Source organism: Macaca nemestrina, chromosome 4 (genome assembly GCF_043159975.1).
Source record: "Macaca nemestrina isolate mMacNem1 chromosome 4, mMacNem.hap1, whole genome shotgun sequence".
Taxonomy (NCBI): domain Eukaryota; kingdom Metazoa; phylum Chordata; class Mammalia; order Primates; family Cercopithecidae; genus Macaca; species Macaca nemestrina.
Window position 1 is genome coordinate 181,489,161 of NC_092128.1, and position 19,964 is coordinate 181,509,124.

General features: G+C 40.7%; 1 protein-coding gene and 1 pseudogene across 6 annotated transcripts in view; one reads left to right on the forward strand and one right to left on the reverse strand.

The window, feature by feature from the left end:
* The window catches only part of LOC105472635 (ETS transcription factor ERG), a 282,743-nt gene that overhangs the window by 116,715 nt on the left and 146,064 nt on the right, over positions 1-19,964 (reverse strand). Inside the window, exon 1 of one of the 6 annotated variants that reach the window (XM_011726056.3) lies at positions 3,281-3,506. The exons of 4 other annotated variants lie outside the window; for them this stretch is intronic. In XM_011726056.3, the coding sequence (XP_011724358.1) occupies positions 3,281-3,298 (18 nt within the window). In that variant the 5' untranslated portion in view covers positions 3,299-3,506. Of the gene's footprint in view, positions 1-3,280; positions 3,507-19,964 lie in introns of those variants that run through there. One more of the 6 variants, XM_024790034.2, reaches the window with a different exon arrangement.
* Positions 7,544-7,745, forward strand: LOC139362606 (small nuclear ribonucleoprotein G pseudogene; annotated as a pseudogene).

The following is a 19,964-nucleotide window of genomic DNA, read 5'->3' on the forward strand; positions in this document are numbered from 1 at the left end:
TCATATATCTGTAGCTATTAAACTCATTAATCACATCCATCAAAATTCTATGAGGAGTTAACTTTCTTCATGTAACTCTTAGTCTTAGTAAGTTTCCTTCACATGTGATAGCAAATGTTCAAGGAGTGCAAATGTGCAAACATGGCGTATATAATGCAAACTTCATGTCTTTAAATGAATAAAATCGAGTCCTATCAGGTCGTGTTTCAATTACCATCAAACCTTCCAACCTCTGTTAATTCAAAGAAAGTAACTTCTTCAGGCAAGTCATGGAAATAGTACTAGGGTGCCCTCAGATCTCCACCAAGCCTTGTTAGTAACTTTCCACGTCCTGATTTTTAAGATGCTTTCCCCTAACGCTGCTGCCGGCTGCTGGCTCTCTCCACATCCTTCAATGTCAGATCTCTGTGATGACGGAAAATCCCCCACATTCCCTTTTTACACAGTAAGGATCTTTCTAGGATCAGAACCTGCAACCTGGGGTTCATGTTCTCCTTAAAAGGTCCAGGGAGAGAACTGTATTTCTGTTGTAATTCTATGTATTTCTTTTTATGCACCTGAAAGTATTATTCTGAGAAAGGACTGTAGGCTTCATTAGACTTCCCAAATTGCAGATGGCATTAAAAAAAAAAAAAGGAATCAGGAAAGTCTTTGGGAAATTAGGCTAAAACTCCTAACTGAAGCACAATCGGGTTTTCAGGGCAACAGCAGGATTCCTGGAGTCTGTAGCAAACACTGAGCTGTTTGTGCGGACAGTGGAGCCGGTGAGGTTCAGCACCTGTCAATATTGTCAGATGTCATGAACGCCCAAGGGAAGCACCAAAACCGATCCGTGAATTGTCTGCAAACCATCGGCTTTGTTGCTTCCAAGTCTTTACTAGAACTCTTCAGCTGATCTTAAAATTCACAGACACTTAGACGTAAATGAGCACTCTCACATAAGTTCCCAAAATTCCAAAATTGCTTTACTTCTTCCAGTTGAAATATTTTGTTCTCAATTTCAAGTTGCCAAGGAAAAATGATGGTAAGAATCACAAAGACTGGATAAGAATATTTAGCTTTTCATAGTGCCTCATAGGGTCTTACAAATGTTAATGCAAAAAAATAAAAACTCCACTCAAATGCAGAAAACCAACAACAAATTCAGAGCATCTGATACCTAATCGACTAACTGATTTATTTACTGAAACAACAACAAAAAAACAGAGTGCATTGGAGACTGGAAATTGCCTCTATGGGGGACTGTTTCCTAATTCCAGTGGACAGCCATAATTTTCCCTACGCTAATTTGGGCTTTGCGCTAATGTAATTAAAACTGTAGTCAACAGACTCAGGACCTCCTTTTTCCACTCTATAAACAAGGCTGTAAAATCATCTCATTACTTTACCCAGGAAATCTAACAGAAACATGTCTTAAAGGAAGTCACCTATAAAGAGGGACTATTTTAACAGAAGATTAAAAAAAAAATTCACCTGCAGCATTCTAAAGGTTCACTTGGGTACGTACAATAAACACATAATGCAATGGAATAAAATGTTAAATCAAGCATAGCATCTTAGACGAGTGTAAACTATTATTTCCAAAAAATCATTCAGAAAATCAAAAAATATTCAAACTTTCAAAATAGCTTCATGTATTCATAAATGTATATTTTAAATTAAACAGTATAACATATTTGGATGTTTTGCAAAATGTACCTACCTTCTAAAGGATGGTCTGTTATTTCAATGTCCTTTTTAATGCACTAATTTTTGGGGGAAAAAACACATAAGATTGTACCCAAGCTATTCAAGATTGACACAGAATATTTGATTTAACAAACACGAATATAAATAAGGATGAAAACAAGAACAAAAAAAGATAGCAATTTGTGTCACAAAATCAAGTAATTTCTATTCACGCAGCTAAAAGTAGGGCACATTAACCCTCAATTTTATAATTCCTTTCTACAGGAGCCATATTTCAGCAGATTCCAATCCTTGAAGCCAAAGAAAGAAAAGTCTCTATAAGGTGAAAGTTCTTGGTACACAGATTTTTAATATATTATTGAACACACCTTGAGAAATAAAAGCTGAACTTCTGAAACACAGTTTCTATGGTACATATGAGTCAAATCTAATACAAACATTTCAAATTATGAAAATACCAAACCAAAGGATATTTTTGAAAATGCCTTGGCCCAATTCTGGGCACACTTCCATTTTCTTACGCACTTTCCAACGAACTGAAAGCCTCATGAAGCCTCATGAAAACACCACCAAATGCTTTTCACCTTCACGCAGCAAAACTAAAGACATGCAACAAATACAATTTTCTTTTTCCTCCACTCAGTATCTGCTTTTGCTGCTGATTTTTTTACATTCCTACAAATGTCACGAAGATATGGTGGCCTTTAAAACAACGGAACAGACCCCCACTCAAGACTGCATGCCCCTAGACTTGCAGTCACCATTAAATTGGCTTTGTTTCCAGGAATCAGGCCATATTTAGGATTGTACCTGTGCAGACTGACCTCCACGTTAATCTCTATATGCTATCTACTAAAAACGTAGGCAAGGAAACGCATCAGACCAAACACCCCAGAGCCCAGAGAACCGACCGGCCATTGCTTTCCAACCCCACAAACCTAACCATCGCTAGGAAGAAATCTTACTCACGGTGCACAGAGAGCAGGTATTTTATTGAAGATAAACATAGAACAGAACAAACCAAATTACCCCCGTTTGAGTTACGAGAACACTCAGTTCTCAGCATGGATGTCCCCCAAATCAAGTCAACATTTGCATCCCATTACCAGCAGCCACTTGCCGAGTATCTCTTCGCTTCCATGGGGACTGCCTGGCATCCCTGATGCTAAGGAGCCACCGAAGAACCTCCAAATGTCCGACATTCACAAACCCATCTTTTGCTTTGACCTGACCCTTCAACCTCTCCGAGTCTGCTGCCTTTTCTCAGACACACATCCAGGCACCGTTAGGGATAGTTAGAGAATCAGAAGATTCAGAAGCGCTCCGAAAAGCCTTTCCAAAAGTAATCCACAGCACTCAACAGTGAATTTAGAAACCCCAATTTTTTTCTGAGTTTGAAGTTTTTAAGCCTTGCGGATGGTTGGAGTAGGAAAAAGGAAATTTACTAGGCAGTGCAAAGGAAATCTTGTTGTCCTCTATTGTGGCAGTGGGGGTGTTGCCCAACCCTAACTTATCTGCCTTGATAAAGGAAACCAAAGAAAAGAGTAACAAGAACAAGATTTTGTCAAATTAAAAGGAACCCTTTCCTTACCTTAATAGTGCTGGCCATAATGCAATCAAGTTTATTGATCGTTAATAAATGTTAATAATAATTATTGCTTCTCTCTGACCAGAAAGTAGTTTTGATGAGGTTGTTTAGAGCGGATGAGATTGTGCTAAGTCTGGGAAATGAAGTCAGCCAATGGCAGGAAGAGGTTTCTATTGGTCCTGGCTGTCCAGCCCAAAGAAACAGGATATTTGGGAGTGGAGAGATAAGAGACCCTGAAAACAATGTTGTTTTTCTTGATGATATGCAGCCAGGAGATTTTTTTTTTTAATTAAAAAAAGAAAAGGCATCAATTGGGATGGCGACTGCCACAGCAGGTGTGACCGGTGTGCCGCCGTGTGACACACTGCACTGAGACCAAGGCAGGATGCAGATGTGATGGGACTCCGCATGGCTTCACATGGGCTGCAAGCACCTTGGAACCAAGGCGTTGAGGGCACCCCACTGCCCCGGGTGCCAGCCCTTCACAGCCCAATTCTTCGCAGAATTACTAGGACAGAGGACTTGAGCTCCTTTCTCCTAAAAGGAAACTTTGCAGGTGGTGTTTATTTCATGTTAATAGATGGCCATGTTCAGTAACAGCCATTGCTTGGCTGATTTTTAACAACCTATATTTATTCAACATTTCATATGAGTGTTCCAGAACAGTTTCATTTTCTCCTTCCAAATCCTTGCACTTTTTATTTGCTCTACAACAAAGTTGTTGAAAACGCGAGGACTCTAGGCTTATAGTAAACAAGAAAAATAAAGAGGAAAAATAAACCTACCCAAGTCTTGTTTTCAAGTATTTACTTAAAATCCAAATAACTGAAATGGCTACAAACGTCCCGGAATGTCAGCGAGCTGGTCTCACTCTGACAGACATCCATGTTGCAGACAACAGATCCTCACAGAACTTTTGGCTACCCAGAGATGCCATGTGAGGGCCCCATGACATGTTTAAAATCCAAGCTATAAGTTCAGGGTCACAGGTCTGTTTTCTCCTCGAAGGAAGTACAGCAAATGCAGGCCTGAACATTCCTTAGAGGGTTTCAGGACTCTAATTACTCATTTTCAGGAAATTGCTTGGAAGAAACATTTTGCTTTGAATCTAGCTACAGGAACGCAGGACCCATAAAGAGGTGTGGTCTCAATAGGGACCCGAAGAACACAATAGACCAAATCCTGAGTCATCTGGCAATTCCTGGTCGCAGAGTTGGACGTTCAGTAAATGGATTTCACTCAGACTTTAGGCCAGCATGTGTCAGAGTTCTGCCCACCAGCCCAAGCCGTTCTGGATTTAATTATATACCTCTGATTTATCACCTCACGTTAGGATAGAAGAAGAAGGAGAAGGAGAAACATAAGGAGGGAAAGGGGGAGGAAGGAGAGGAGGAGGAGACAGGGAAGAGGGTGAGAAAAAAAGGAAGGACAAAGGAAGGAAGAGAGAAAGGAGGATGGGAAGAAGGAGGGAGGAAGGGAAAGAAAGAAGGAAAAGGAAAGAAAGAGTATATTGTAAGAAAATCATTCTGTGAAAATCAGAACTTAAGTTCTCAGCACCTACATTATGAGGGGGTGTTGATTTCCGCTCTTTTCATCTCTGAACAATGAATAAGATGGCAGGCTGATTAAAATTTTGTTTCCCCGAAAATTTCAAAGTCCTGAGCTGTTTTATCTGGGCAGCTTCCACTAGAATTCTGTAGTGCTGAGGAGAAAAGCTCTCTCAGCTTCCCCGAGAGTCCTTGCTTTTTGTTCTCTCCTAAGAAGCATCAATGTGAAATGTTAACTGTGGCCCCCGCATCATGTGACGCCCGATTATGCATTTACCAAACACCAGTTTTAAATAAGATGAACGCTTTGCTAACAAAATAGCCACGGGAGAAAACCCTGCGTGGTCCCGCCTCACCCACGCCTCCTGGTTGCTAATCCAGCCCTCAGTTGTTCCCTGAAGCAGGAAAGATTAGCATTTCTACCAGGACCTAATGCTTCAGTGATGATTTGACCCGAACTCCCTGGTTCTTGCCTAATGCAAATCAAACTGTGAAGAGTGGGATTTCTTACCCCTCTATTTTGAAATAATTTCCAACTTACAGAAAAGCCACAAGATAATACACAAAACTCTTAATACCCTTCTCCTGGTTAACTCTGATTGTCTGCTGGTGCCAATGTACATCATTTGCTCCACTTTCTCTCACACACGCTCGCTCTCTCTCAATCTCTGTCTCTCCCTCCCATATTTATTTACGTATAACACACATGCAGGCATATATCCTTCATTTTCTAATGAATAAAAATATTGTTTTCTAAGAGACAAATTTATTTATTGGATACTAAAAAAGAGAAAAACAGGTGCTATTATTTGACCAATATTCGAAAGTGATCCAATAAAAAGTTAATTTGGGGATACTGAGTGGTAAATTCTGTTCCAAAATTTTACAAAGGAAACTCTTCCTCATTTCTAATGACAAAATGTTTGATTGATTCCTGTCGTCTTCAAAGAGAATAATTCCTTTTTTTTTTTTTTGAGACGGAGTCTCGCTCTGTCGCCCAGGCTGGGGTGCAGTGGCCGGATCTCCGCTCACTGCAAGCTCCGCCTCCCGGGTTCACGCCATTCTCCTGCTTCAGCCTCCCGAGTAGCTGGGACTACAGGCGCCGCCACCTCACCCGGCTAGTTTTTTGTATTTTTAGTAGAGACGGGGTTTCACCATGTTAGCCAGGATGATCTCAATCTCCTGACCTTGTGGTCCGCCCGTCTCGGCCTCCAAAAGTGCTGGGATTACAGGCTTGAGCCACCGCGCCCGGCCGAGAATAATTGTTGATGTTCCAAATGGCATCATAGCATCCAAGCCTGGTAATCTCTGATTATTTAATGTAAAGTGTTTTTAAAAAAAGAACAAAAAGAAAACACTTTGACTCTTGATAGCACAAGGCACATTTTTTTTTTTTTTTTTTTTTTTTTTGAGATGGAGTCTCGCTCTGTCGCCCGGGCTGGAGTGCAGTGGCGTGATCTCGGCCCACTTCAAGCTCCGCCTCCCGGGTTCACACCATTCTCCTCCCTCAGCCTCCCGTGTAGCTGGGACTACAGGCGCCCGCCACCACGCCCAGCTAATTTCTTTGTATTTTTAGTAGAGACGGGGTTTCACCATGTTAGCCAGGATGGTGTACGATCTCCTGACTTCGTGGTCCACCTGCCTTGGCCTCCCAAAGTGCTGGGATTACAGGCGTGAGCCACCGCCTCTGGCCAAGGCACACCTATTAACTAGAATATAGTAGTGCAGAAACCGTTTCCCAAACATTATCCTACGGGGGAATTATCTTAAGATGCAGATATCACTTCAGCTTTCCTCACCTGTACCCCAAGTCTATGCTATTAAATGGCCTCATCCCTACACCACCTAGCAGCCTAAGAACCAGGATGCCTTTCCCACCTGATACCTCCTCTCCCTAGGGAAAGATGTCCTCCAGGTCACCACACAGACCAAGTTAGGGGGCAGTACGGCACACGGCCCCTACCTGAGGCCCATCCAGGCCCAGCCTGTCAGGATAGGGTCCTTTTTCACTCTCCCTGAGACACAGCAAATACCACACTAGACCAGCACAGCCCACCCAGTGACTGTGGGCAGCAGAATCTATGAATAAAGTGTACATTTCCATTGTGTGCTTCTCCTGCACAAACCCATCTCCTGTGAATCTGCCAAGACCTTTCACTAGTCTGCTCACGTTTTACTCCAAAGAAAGAAACAAAATAATATAAAATAAATATACCATAAATTCACTGTCACAATAAAAGAAGCACTATTTTTATTTATCCTAAAACCTTTTCTTCCCATTTTCTAAAGATTGAGCAAGTTCTCATTCTTTTTCCCTTACTAACTTCTCTGTATGGAATATGGGGAGGAAGGTCAGGAGCTGAGAACACTCTGAATGACAGCCACATGGTTCTCAATGTGATACATGTGCAGAGCAAAGACAGGAGACTCATCTGAACCTCCACATCTGTGGGGACACAACAGAAGATTCACTCATGACTCATTCATGTCTTTATACATCCATACAATGGAATGCCCACCCTCCTCAAAAACATTGCAGGAAAATGATGTAGTAGATGAACACTTAGCAATATGGAAAACTGCTCTGATATCCTACCTGGTTAGTTAAAAATCACAGTATACAGGAGAATTATATCATAGACCCATTTTGTTAAAAAGGCAGATGGGGGTGGCCATGCATTCCATTCCAAGGCATCTGTGAACCTGAGGAACAGACACCATGAGCGAAGCTCACCTTCCCGAGTTGAAAAATGAAATTCAATGGTGGCAGACACGTCCAAGGAATATTACGGGGACTTGATCCCTTTCCGAATCTTGTGATAGATGAATGTGTGGAGATGTCAACTAGCTGGCAGCAGAACAATATTGGAATGGTGGTAATACAAGGAAATAGTATTATCATGTTAAAAACTTTGGAATGAGTATAAATAATGGCTGTTCAACAGAGAAACCCATGTCCCCTCTCCAAAGGGCCTGTTTTACTATATGTAAAAATTAGGTCATGTATGTTTTCATATTAGACTTTTTGTTAAATAACCTTTTGTAACAGTCAAAAAATAAAACATAAATAAAAAGGCAAAGTAAAAATATTGACAGCTATATATATTACAATACTAGTGGCAGAGAAGCTTCTTGCTTTTTCCCCTTCTTCTTTGCTTCACTTATATTTTCAAAACATAAATTTGTAATAAACATAAATTATATCCTCATATAAAAATACGTAAGTAACATGCAATATTGTACATTTTTCTAAATGTCTGAAAGATACAGGTATGTTCTGGAAAAAGTGCAGCCCACAATACTTGTAGGAGTCAAGCCTTTTTTTTTTTTTTTTTTTTGAGACGGAGTCTCGCTCTGTTGCCCAGGCTGGAGTGCAGTGGCCGGATCTCAGCTCACTGCAAGCTCCGCCTCCCGGGTTCACGCCATTCTCCTGCCTCAGCCTCCCGAGTAGCTGGGACTACAGGCACCCGCCACCTCGCCCGGCTAGTTTTTTTGTATTTTTTAGTAGAGACGGGGTTTCACCGTGCTAGCCAGGATGGTCTCGATCTCCTGACCTCGTGATCCGCCCGTCTCGGCCTCCCAAAGTGCTGGGATTATAGGCTTGAGCCACCGCGCCCGGCAGAGTCAAGCCTTTTATGCATGCATACCCAAATGCATGTTCTTTTTGAAATGTCTACAACAAGCATCGAGCTCTTATTTTTTCTTTTTTTTCCATTTTATTAAGAAAACCCAGAAACGCTCATGAGTTTTGTGGAGGCCATCTATGCAGCATTAATCCATTCAGGTGATATTAATGGCACGCCTTTTCCTGCCAGAAACTCTGGTAGGCACTCAGGAAGCCAGGATTACAGGGCTCTATCCAGTTACCACGTGTCTCGGCATTCGGGAAGCCTATCTGTCTCCTCAAATTCTGCACACGTAAAACTTCGAGCCTGGGAGCGACCCATGAAATGCAGGTTTTTAACGACAAAACAATAGGATAAAAGTGCTGTATATTGTCCTTAAGATGACACATGAATTTAAAATGCATAGTGTTTGGATTATTCATGAGAGCCCTGCAAGAACGACGTCCCAAGGATTTTTGCCAGGAACATGCCTGAGATTGCAGATAAGAATCAAGCATCTGGGGCTGCCGCACAATGGAAAACTCCAGCACTCTGTGGAACTTTCCCATCCGCAGCAGTTGGTGGATTTGCCTGAGAACATACGCGGCATTAAGACACGCTCAGCCCTCAAGGGCACCCAGTCAGTGCTGTTTAAGGACGGCTTTTCTGTTCACGGCATACTTCATAATTATAGCTTCACTCCATTGGATACAACTACGTGAGTATGTGTGTATGAGTGTGTGAGTGTGTGTATGAGCATGTGTGTGTGTGTGCGGGGGTGGGGGGGTTGGGGGGAGTGCCATATCCCCCAGCAGCACATTAAGAAATAATCCAATTACAATTTAAATAACCATTGTTTCAACACTTTCTCTAAGTGGTGAATGTATTCTTCAGTCTCTTGGTTGATCTGAACTAATAGAAACCAAGGAAGCTGTTATCACATACCAAATCCTCAACTTCTCAACAGCAAGTTGCAATTTCCTTAATATTGAAGCACACGTCAGTTCAGTTCTATCAGCTCACATGGAGCAATGATTTCAATAAACACAATTTCATAAGCATCCCACACATTCTCAAGTTTATGCCAATTTTGCTCTTACTCAACTCCACATGACTTTAAAAATGCAGGAATATTAAAACCATTATCAAGGACTCCAAATATGCCAATGTACTATCTGTGGTTTTAAGAAAGAAATCTAAGAGGAGAGTAATTATTTTGTCGCCATTATTTAGTTTAAAAGAAATTTTAAATGTATTGTTCCAATTATTAGGCTTCTCTATATATTTTGGAAACCATTAAATGAGTTTCAACTTCTTTATCCATGTAACTGGGTATAGCTGAGCATAGATGTTACAGACATCACGGTGCCACTGGTGCCCATAAGGCTTGGCATACCCACAGGGCACATCATTAAGAGTCATGAAAGTATCTGACTAGCATCCCCCTCTACCCCCGACTCAGATCCAAAGTATGCTTTCCCAGGTACTGTCCCCTGTCACCATCCTTGGCCGAACTGACAATTTATCCCAGGTTGTTGAAATTAATTTTGTTTGATTTCTAGCCAGAATTTTAAATGATTTTTTAAGAACTGTGTCAATCTCACCTATAAGATACTAAACAGCATCACTTGTTTTTGTCTTCATCTGTCACTATTTTATGAATTATTTTCAAAGAAAATACAGATGACTTCTTAAAGAAAGATCATAAGTGGCACTATAAGAGTATTCAACTGAGAGAAATTCATGGAGAAGCCTGCATTAATAATTTTTCCTGCTGCTTCCTAAAATCGGCTTTTAGTTTTCGGTTGAGGTGGACTTTAATTCGACATCACCTCATCCGATGATTTATTTGCTAATTTATTTCTATCACAAATGGAATCAGAAATGAAGCGAAGGCAAAAAATCTTTGCCACAAATTCATTTGTATTTGCATGAGTATCACCAGGCTACCTGCGGATGCAATGAAGCCCTGTACCTGTGCTTGAACTCAGGAGCACAGGACACTGGGAGTCTGTCTCAGCGCAGTAACTGCTACATGGAACACTCCACACAGTATCCTCTCCGCCCGAGCCCTCCTCATCCCTCACCCCCTCTCCACACCTCACCCTCTCCACACTGTATCATCTCCTACTGCAAGCAACGCAGAGGACACAGAGGTGCAGCTGACGTGAAGGCAGGCCAGTTCTTTTCCAATTCACTCATATGAAAATCTGTTAAATCCTGTTAAATGCACCGACTTGAACTGAAACGATGATGTCAGTAAATTGGTTGTTGTCATCTGATGCCCACACAGATCTCAGCACATCTTTTGGGAAAGGCTGCAGTGTTCAAGGGGTACTAGAAATGCTCTTTCGGAGTGGACTGGCCGTGATAAGTCAAAAAATATTACAGCCGTTAGGGATAAATCATGGTTTTCCCACTGCGCAGTTGCCTGGTGGAGATTATTCTAGCTTTTATTTACAGCTACAAAAATAATCCTGCCTCAAGGATTTTAGGAAGCAACCACCTCCTGCCCAAAGAACTACACTGCATTGTTGACTTGCCAGCTAGAAACCAGACGTGAGCCGTGTAGGGAAGTTCCCTTTGAACGGCTTGAATTGTTGTCACTAGAGGGTGCTAAACGTCCCTCAAAAAGGCCTTTAGAGCGCATACTAGTATGCCTCATTCTTGATTTAAATTCTTCGAATTGACATTGTTTCACCAAGTGGTCTCATTTTTTACTTGTTAAAATTAAGATCTAACATTTATAATGCAGAAATGGGTTTTCTTTTGGAAAAATTTGAATTCTTCATTATTATAGAACATAAAGAAATATACATGTTTTAGGAGTAAAGATGAATGACACAGATCTGAATATAAGATTCAAGGCATAAATCTGGGGGGTGAGACTTGACCATGCAAATTGTATAATTGCTTTATGCCACTGTTAATGATTTTAAAGCCTGAACAATTTTCCACTTTACAATAATTTTAGATTGTTCGATATGTTGCCAAATGTGAGTTGCATCAAATTCGGTAAATTTAGAGGCTGTTTGTTTTCTCTGTACACAATACTGACGTCAGGGCTAGTGCCTGCCTAAACTCAGAAACGAGTAGATCCTTTCCAGAAATAAGTGTTATAGGAGGAATATGGATTATACTATAATACGTTAGATGTGAAAAATACCTCATGGTCCCTTCCTTTCTCAAAAAAACCACATAGTATTTTGGAATATGCATGGAGTATATCGCTTCTAAAAATGGTACTTTATGTATATATGAAGTAAAATAAGCCTTAAAACTTCATATGCAGATTTTCTTGAAAATATTATATTTTTACACTTATTATACATTTACACTGACTCTTTGGTCATCAAAACATTATACACTTAAGCAAAAAGAAATATAATCAATTTTGCAACTTTCCTCTTTCTGTCTTTGCTTGTACTTGAAAATATCTGCAGTATTTCCTTTTCTCTCCCCTCCCACTTTGGTTCATATACCAAGGAATCGTGAGGTCAATGGGTGACAGTTGTTTGTTTGTGTTCAGGGCTGTCGGGCAGGGCTGGGTGTGGGTAAGGTTCTGACCGACATCTGAAGAGGCTTCACCCACTGCGGTTTAGGATACATTTTCCTCTCGCTCTGCCAGTAGAACAGGGAGGCTCGTTTTCAATGTGTTCTACAGAAGGATAATTAAGGCAGTGTTTCATCTGCTCATCTGCTATTTTTAAAGGGAAACAAACATAACCTTTTCATGTGAGAGGCATCGCAAACTAGATGGGAGGAGGCCTGGACCCTGTAACAGTCGTACGTTCCAGTTCCAGCTTCGCTGGGGTGCAACTGCTGATAAAAGACGCTGGCTCGAGAAAAAGCGACCCTGGGCTCTGCACCGCCAGCAAGCACAATACGAATTGCTAATGATGAGCTGGCTTAGGTAGGAACTGAGGACTGTGAGTGCAGGGCTAACCTCTAGTTCACAGGAGGGGTCACTGGCACGCACTGGAGGTGGGGAGCCTTCGTGATATGTCTCCGAACGGAAGAGTCCGTGCAGCATCCTGATATCAGGGACCTTGGCTTCATCCCCAACTGCTTGGTGACCCCAATGCGTCATTTAATTCATTTGTGCCAATTTTCCTTTTTCAATCAACCAGTAACTTTGCAGGTTTGTTCAAAGAAGAAACTAAAATGCACTGGAGATGGAAGGCACCCATCTTCCTGGAGCCCCAGTGCTGACACTGGGAGGGGAGCCCCAGAGATTCCCTCATGACTGTGTCAGTGATGGCCCTCAACAAGCACTTGCTGAATGAGTGAATGAACGAATGAATGAACGAAGCCGGCCACAGAGCCAGGAGTATCAGGGAAGGGCAATACTGGCTGTGTCAGTGGCTAGTCCAGGAGAGCCCTTCAAGAACCCAGAGTTTGACTTGAACTTGGGACTCCCCTGGGATAGGTAAGGTTCTCTCAACAGCAGTTGACAGGAGGGCACTGGGACAGGCCCAGCCAGTTTCAGTCCAGCCAGCTGTGGCTCCCCTGAAGGGATGTGGCCAGGCCCAGCTATGGCCAAAGCACCAGCCAGTCCCTCAGTTCTGAACAGAACGTACCCAGCATGAGTGCCTTCATTTGCTTTTAAAATGCCTGCTGACCATCCACAAAGTTAAGATGATAGCTGGGACTTAAGTTGTGAGGAACCAATGGCTCCCCCATCACTCTCTCACACACACACATGCACATGCACACACACACAGACACACACACACAGATGCATGTACACATACACAGACACAGACATGCACATACACACATACACACACAGACACATACACAGAAGCACACACACAAACATATAGACACATGCATGCACACAGACCCACATACACATACACACAGACACACACATGTGAAAACACATACACAAAGACACACATACACACAGGCACAAAGACAGACATAAACACACATACATACAGACACACATAAACACACATACATATATACAGACACACATCTAAACTGACACACACATGCACACACAGACACACATACACACAGACATATGCACACAGACACACAGAAGCACACAAACACAGACACGCATACACACAGGCACACAGACACACACACACATGCAGACACACACATACACACAAAGACAGACACATATAAACACACACACACGCACACGTGTATATACATACAGACACACAGGCAGACACAGACACACATATACACACACACAGACACACAATGGATGGTATTGATATCTATGAATAGATGAGAGAGAGAGACAGAGCAGGAGGTCATCTGCTCCCCACCCCACTTCTCCCCACTGTCACCACCTCTCTCCCAAGTCTCGCTGCAGGCCCTCTGAGCTGTGGAAGTGGCTTTTTTGGGCTGTCTTCTCAGATTGGGTCATTGGGAAGTGAGGAAGGTAAATTTTCTCTAAGAGACCTCCCAAATCTGTATCTTATGAGATTTTCGTCTCAATAATTGAGCTAATATTACCTGTAAGCAAGTGGATAGTCAATAAAAAAAAAAAAAAATACCAGCTGTAAGAACGAATGAATGAATGAGTGGATGAGCGGATGAGTATACATCCTCTATTTTGCTGGCATCGTGATAAGTTTACAGCAGATTTATCTGGATTTCAATATAAAAGAATAGCTCCCATTTGTATACAGCTTAGTCCTTGTAATTTTCCAAAGTAACTCTGATTAAAATTATTTCCAGCCAAACTATTTAGGCAACTGGGTTGGTTTCACACGTACTTATTAGAAACCATTAGAATGGCATATTGATTGCATTTCTAGACATTTGCCATGTCACCATGGCAACTGTATTTCCCAAGATGGCCCAGTAGGATTTCCCCTCATGCATAACCTTCTATAAAATGACACTGGCTTTGCTTCCATCAGAAAGTGAGGTCCATGTTCTCACTCCTGGAATCTGAGTGGGGCTGTGACTACAGCAGAAGTTCAGCTATGTGGCTTCCAAGGCTACCTCGGAAAGGTGATAAGAACTTCCACCTGAATAGAGCTTCTGCTTGATTTTCTTGGGAACAGCCACTCTTAAACCTCAGCCACCACACGGGGAGAAAGCCCAAGCCATGTGACGAGGCCATTTGTAGTTGTTCCGGGTATCAGTCCCAGCCCACAGCCAGCATCAACCCCCAGAGGTATAAACAAAGAAACCAAGATCAATCCAGCCCCAGCTGGCACTTGACTGCAAACCTATAAGAGACTCCAAGCAAATAATATCTATCTCAGCCCAGTCAAGCTCTGGAACCATGAGAGATTCTAAATAATAAAGTGATCATTGTGATTTTAAGCCACTGAGTCCTGGAGTGATTTGTTATACAATGACCCGGCATTGGCATACCATCAGAAGATTCCTTACTCAAGAAGAAACTTTTACAATGTTGCTACAGCAGAAAATATTCCTTCTGTATGATCATTCATCCATTCATCAAATCTTGATTGACACTGGCTATGTGCTAAGCATTGTCGGTCACTGAAGGTGCAGAAAAGAAGCAAAGCAGTATTCAGCCAAACAAACAACTTGCATACTGGATAGAGAGAAAAATATGCCAAAATTACAACAGTATTTTGACCCAATGGAAAGGACCTAAGAAGGGAACATCAACAGTTCCTTCCTATTCTTTTCCACCCTTTTTCTTTCTGGACCCATTAAATGTAGAGGTGCCTCAGGGTCACTTTACCCCATGAGAGTAGGTACCCTCCTCCCCCATCCCTAACTTTGATCTTCACTCTACGCCCAATGCCAGCAGCTCCCCAAGCTCCTCCACGCTGCTGGCACCCCATTCCCATTCTCTGGAAACATCTCTGCCCATCCACCTCAGATTACTTTCCCAAGGAGATGTGGCAAAACTTCAATTTTCCCCTCTGCGACTTGCAGAGAAATGGGGGTGGTAAATGAGAAGCAGAGGGAGAGGGTGGGGATTCATTACCTTGAGTTACTAAAAAGAAAAGCCCTAGTGTTTAGAAGGCGCTGTTATTATTTTCTCTGAAACATTAGCTCCTAGAAATCAGGGGCTCTGTCCCTAGCATGGTCTCTAAGGCTTGCAGGACGCCCCGGGGACTTCCCTCAGTCAATTTTGACTCTAATGAGAGCCATCTGGAAGGCTGCAATGGTGGGCCTCGCTGACCACTGGACAGGGCCTTCGCTGTGGGCACAGGGACGTGCACAGGTTCACAGAATGTGTCTCCCTTTCTGAGAACCATGGTCCTGTGTGCTCCTTTCCCAAGGAAAGCAGGAGAAAGAAAACCCACAGTCCTGAGTGGGATTCTCCCCAAACATCTATAAAGCTTCTTTAAAGAAGTCAAGTTATCATAATTAAACTCACATATGGAACGCCTGTAGACAACGCGTTGCTGTTCCAATCCCAGGGAGTCAGAGCACCCAAAGCTCACCTCCCAGACGGAGCTAGGATTTGAGATACTGGATTCCACATTACTTAAAGCTGTTCAAGCTTTTCATCAGGAATGGAAAGCATTAATGCATCTCACACGTCACTCTCTGTTTTATGGAATTCTTACACTGGGGAGCTCTTTTTATTTTACTATTTTTCTTTAACAGCCAGAACACTGAGAAGTTCGCAAAGACATTTTTCAGCTGCCTTTAGTGACCCTTAACTCAAGAGGTTTTGCCTAATCTGTAAATTGGAGTTGAAAATATTTCTGTACTTTTGGAGTGGGGAGTTTTTTGTCTTTAAAAGAGTGGAACGACACTAACAATAGGGCTATACATACATTGTGCTTCTTTGTCAGTTACTGCAAACCAAAACCAGATGTGAAGTATCAGCGGCTACCTCATAGTGACCCATGGAAGCTGAGGCTAATCCAGATCATTCTTAATAACTCAAAACTGCCACCTTTTAACCACCTAATTTTTTTCTCACTTACAAATGCAAAAAAAGGAATTGACAGTACACATTGAAATCCATTTTCCCCTGACCACTTACAGATTTTCTCCAATAAGAGCCCGGAATAAAAGCTCACTCCACTAAATCAAGCAGCCGTCGTCTGAATACGCTTTAGTTTAGGTAATCATCACCTTGAACAAACCAAGATCTGGAAGGAAGGTTTCTGATCTTTAACAAACCAAGATTTGAAAACTAGATATTCCTGTCATGACCTTTCCCCAACATTCAGTATGTAAGGGATTCATTGGATCATTAGACTGCTTATAAATGTAAGAAAACACAGAAGGTTTACTGTGAAGAAGTTAGAAACCTAACAAATGTTTCCCTAACATTGAAACCCCCTGAATTTTCAATAATTTTCCTGAATTTAAAGGTAATGAATATAAATGAAGAACAAAATCAATAGATACAGGAATGATTCATAACCTTCCAAATGAATAAATCAATCATTCTGCCCTAAATTTGAACATTCAATCAATATTTTGTCTATTTACTAAATCTAAGAGGAACTACTTTAACATAAAACTAAATATGAAATTATTTCCAACACTGGATATTGTGTTTTACCTTACAGCAGGCTCAAAGTGGAATGCCTGTGGGTCCAAACCTAGGCATTGATTGATTTTTAATACCTACAAATACAGCAGTTACACTGTCATGCTACACATGAGACTTCCTACACTGAAATTAGACTATACATATGTAGAGATAAAAGATAAGACACAATCATATCATATTTCCTGAAATCTAATACTTTGGATGGTAAGATGTAAAGCACATCATGATTTAAAGTATCACTAGGAAAGAAAAAACAATTCTGCCAATCAAAATTCACCATAATACTTCCTAATCAATCAATTGTAAGACACATCCCAATTTTTGAGCAAGAATAAACATGTTAAAATTAACACAAATTGGTACACTTGTGATGCAATAAATCATAAAAGCACTAAAATGTCACTGCAATAGACCACAAGGTTTCTCAACCTTGGCAGCATCGACATTTCGGGTTAATTATCTGTTGTGGGGGCTGTCCTGTGCATGGCAGGATGTTTGCTAGCATTCCTGGCCTCTACCCACTAGATGCCAGTAACACCTCACTGACTCCAATTATGACAACCAAAACTGTCTTTAGACATGACCAACTGTCCCTGAAGGTGCAACCAAACACTGTCCCAGTTGAGAACCACTGGAATAGAGCAATTCAGTTTTACCAGCCTTGTAATATTATTGTGTGTGGGCAGTGTGTGCATGACACGCTGTCAGCCAAATGGAAGGTATATTGCCACATGGAATATATTGACCTGAAAAACATCACATAGACCAACAGCTGGTACATATACAAGAGTGTGTCCTGCCCATCCTAACCCACACAATGCAAAAGATCCTGGATGACCACGAGTCACCATCACAGGAGTTTACTATCCATAAGTGTAAACCATCCAAGAAAAGTGAAAACAGATTAAAGAAAATAAAAATAAATAAACCACCACACGATATTTGGGCCTAGCCAGATAACAACAATGAAAAAATGTAATATTTTGCAGCATTGGCAAGAATGTGAAGGAAAGAGCATTGACATTCATGTACAATGGGAATAAAATAATTTATCCTTTGACTCCGTGATTGATATTCTAGAAATCCATTTTTTAAGAAATACTTACAATAGACAGTTATAAGTACAAAGAATGTCCACTATTACACACTCAGTAACAGTAAAATACGAAAATAAACTATGTCTTTCAATCAGATATTGGATAATTATACTACACAGTAGTAAGAAGAATGAGATAGATATTAATCTACTGCATAGAAAATATTCAAAGTATAATAAGTTTTAGAAAATTATCACATATGTATATTAGTATAAACAGAGAAAACATCTTAAAATACAAATTTCAGTTTTGAGGTTTGGATCATGGAGTAACTGCCCCCTTTTCAAGTCAAACAGTTGAGAAAATTTGGGATAAAACAAGTGTGTGCTACCTTTGTAATCAGATGAAGTATTTTAAACTAATTCATATTTCAACATAGAAATACTGACATGCCAAGAAAATTTAAATATATTAATTAAAACTTACGGGCCGGGTGCAGTGGCTCACGCCTGTAATCCCAGCACTTTGGGAGGCCGAGGCGGGCAGATCACAAGGTTAGGAGATAGAGACTATGGTGAAACCCCGTCTCTACTAAAAATACAAAAATTAGCTGGGCATGGTGGCGTGTGCCTGTAATCCCAGCTACTCGGGAGGCTGAGGCAGGAGAATCGCTTGAACCAGGGAGTCGGAGGGTGCAGTGAGCCGAGATCACGCCACTGCACTCGAGCCTGGCGACAGAGTAAGACTCCGTCTCAAAAAAAAAAAAAAAAAAAAAAAAATCAAAAACTAAACAAACAAACAAAAAACCTAAAAAAAAAACTTATGATAGGCTGCCAATTAGACTTTATAGGATACATAAATATATTAATATGGCTACAAAGAGGCTGAAACTTATTCATTGAGACAAGAGTATTTATTGAGCATCGACTTTATTAAATACACTGTTAGTAAGATAACAAGTGAAACTTGTTAAAAAAAATTAGGAAAAAAGAAATTTGAGTTGAGTTCCCAAAAAATAGGGAATATTCAGATCGCAGGTGAAATTGGGTAAAGGATTTGTTTCATCATGAAAGGAGCAAATAAATTAAAGGGGAGGTTATGCTGAGAAATATATCAGTATGAGGAAATATCCTGATATCTACAGACAAATATTCATTGCTAATTCATTTGGGCACTGAGGATTCACAAGAATAATTAAAAACACATAATATAAAATCCTTCTGATTAGAGCACATTTTATGGCACTGCATAAAGAGATGGCTGTAGGAGTCATTTATATTTTAATACTAACTTGAACAAGGCTTGGTTCTGCAAATAAAACAGAAGAGTAAATATGAAGTGGAGCAAATAATGTTACTGTTTCTGTTGGTGAGCTTCCACAGGAAAGAGGCAAAGGCATCAATCACAAAAAAGTTAGAAAAACCCAAAGAAAGAAGAAGAAAAATAACAAAGATGAGAACAAAATTAAGAAAATTGTAAATAAGCATGTGGTAGAGAAGATAAATAAACAAAACCCAATCTGGTTCTCTGAAAAGATTAGCTATGTATAAGTCACTGGTTATTATAGAGAGAAGAGAGGGAAGGTTAAAATAACCAAAGTCAACAATAAAAAGGGGACTATTAGTACAGATGCTATAGACATTGGAAGAATAATAGAATACTATGATCAATTTCCTATCAATAAATGTGAAAAATTAGTTGAAATAGATAATAGCCTTGGAAAATACAATTTACCAAAACTGTCAAAAGAAAAAACACAAAACCTGAACTCCTATAATTATTAAAGACATTGACTGAAAAATCTCAGACCTCTTAAAGGACAACTACAAAAATAAAAAAGAAAGAAAGAAAGTTAGTTCCAGGCCAGACTTCTTTATCAGCAAATTCTAATATGCATTAAAAAAAATGATGCCAGTCTTACATAAGCTTTTCAGATAAAACAAAAGAAAGCTTAATACCGAACTGTAACTAGAAAATAATTTAAAAGGGAAAATTATAGACCAATTTCATACATAAACATAG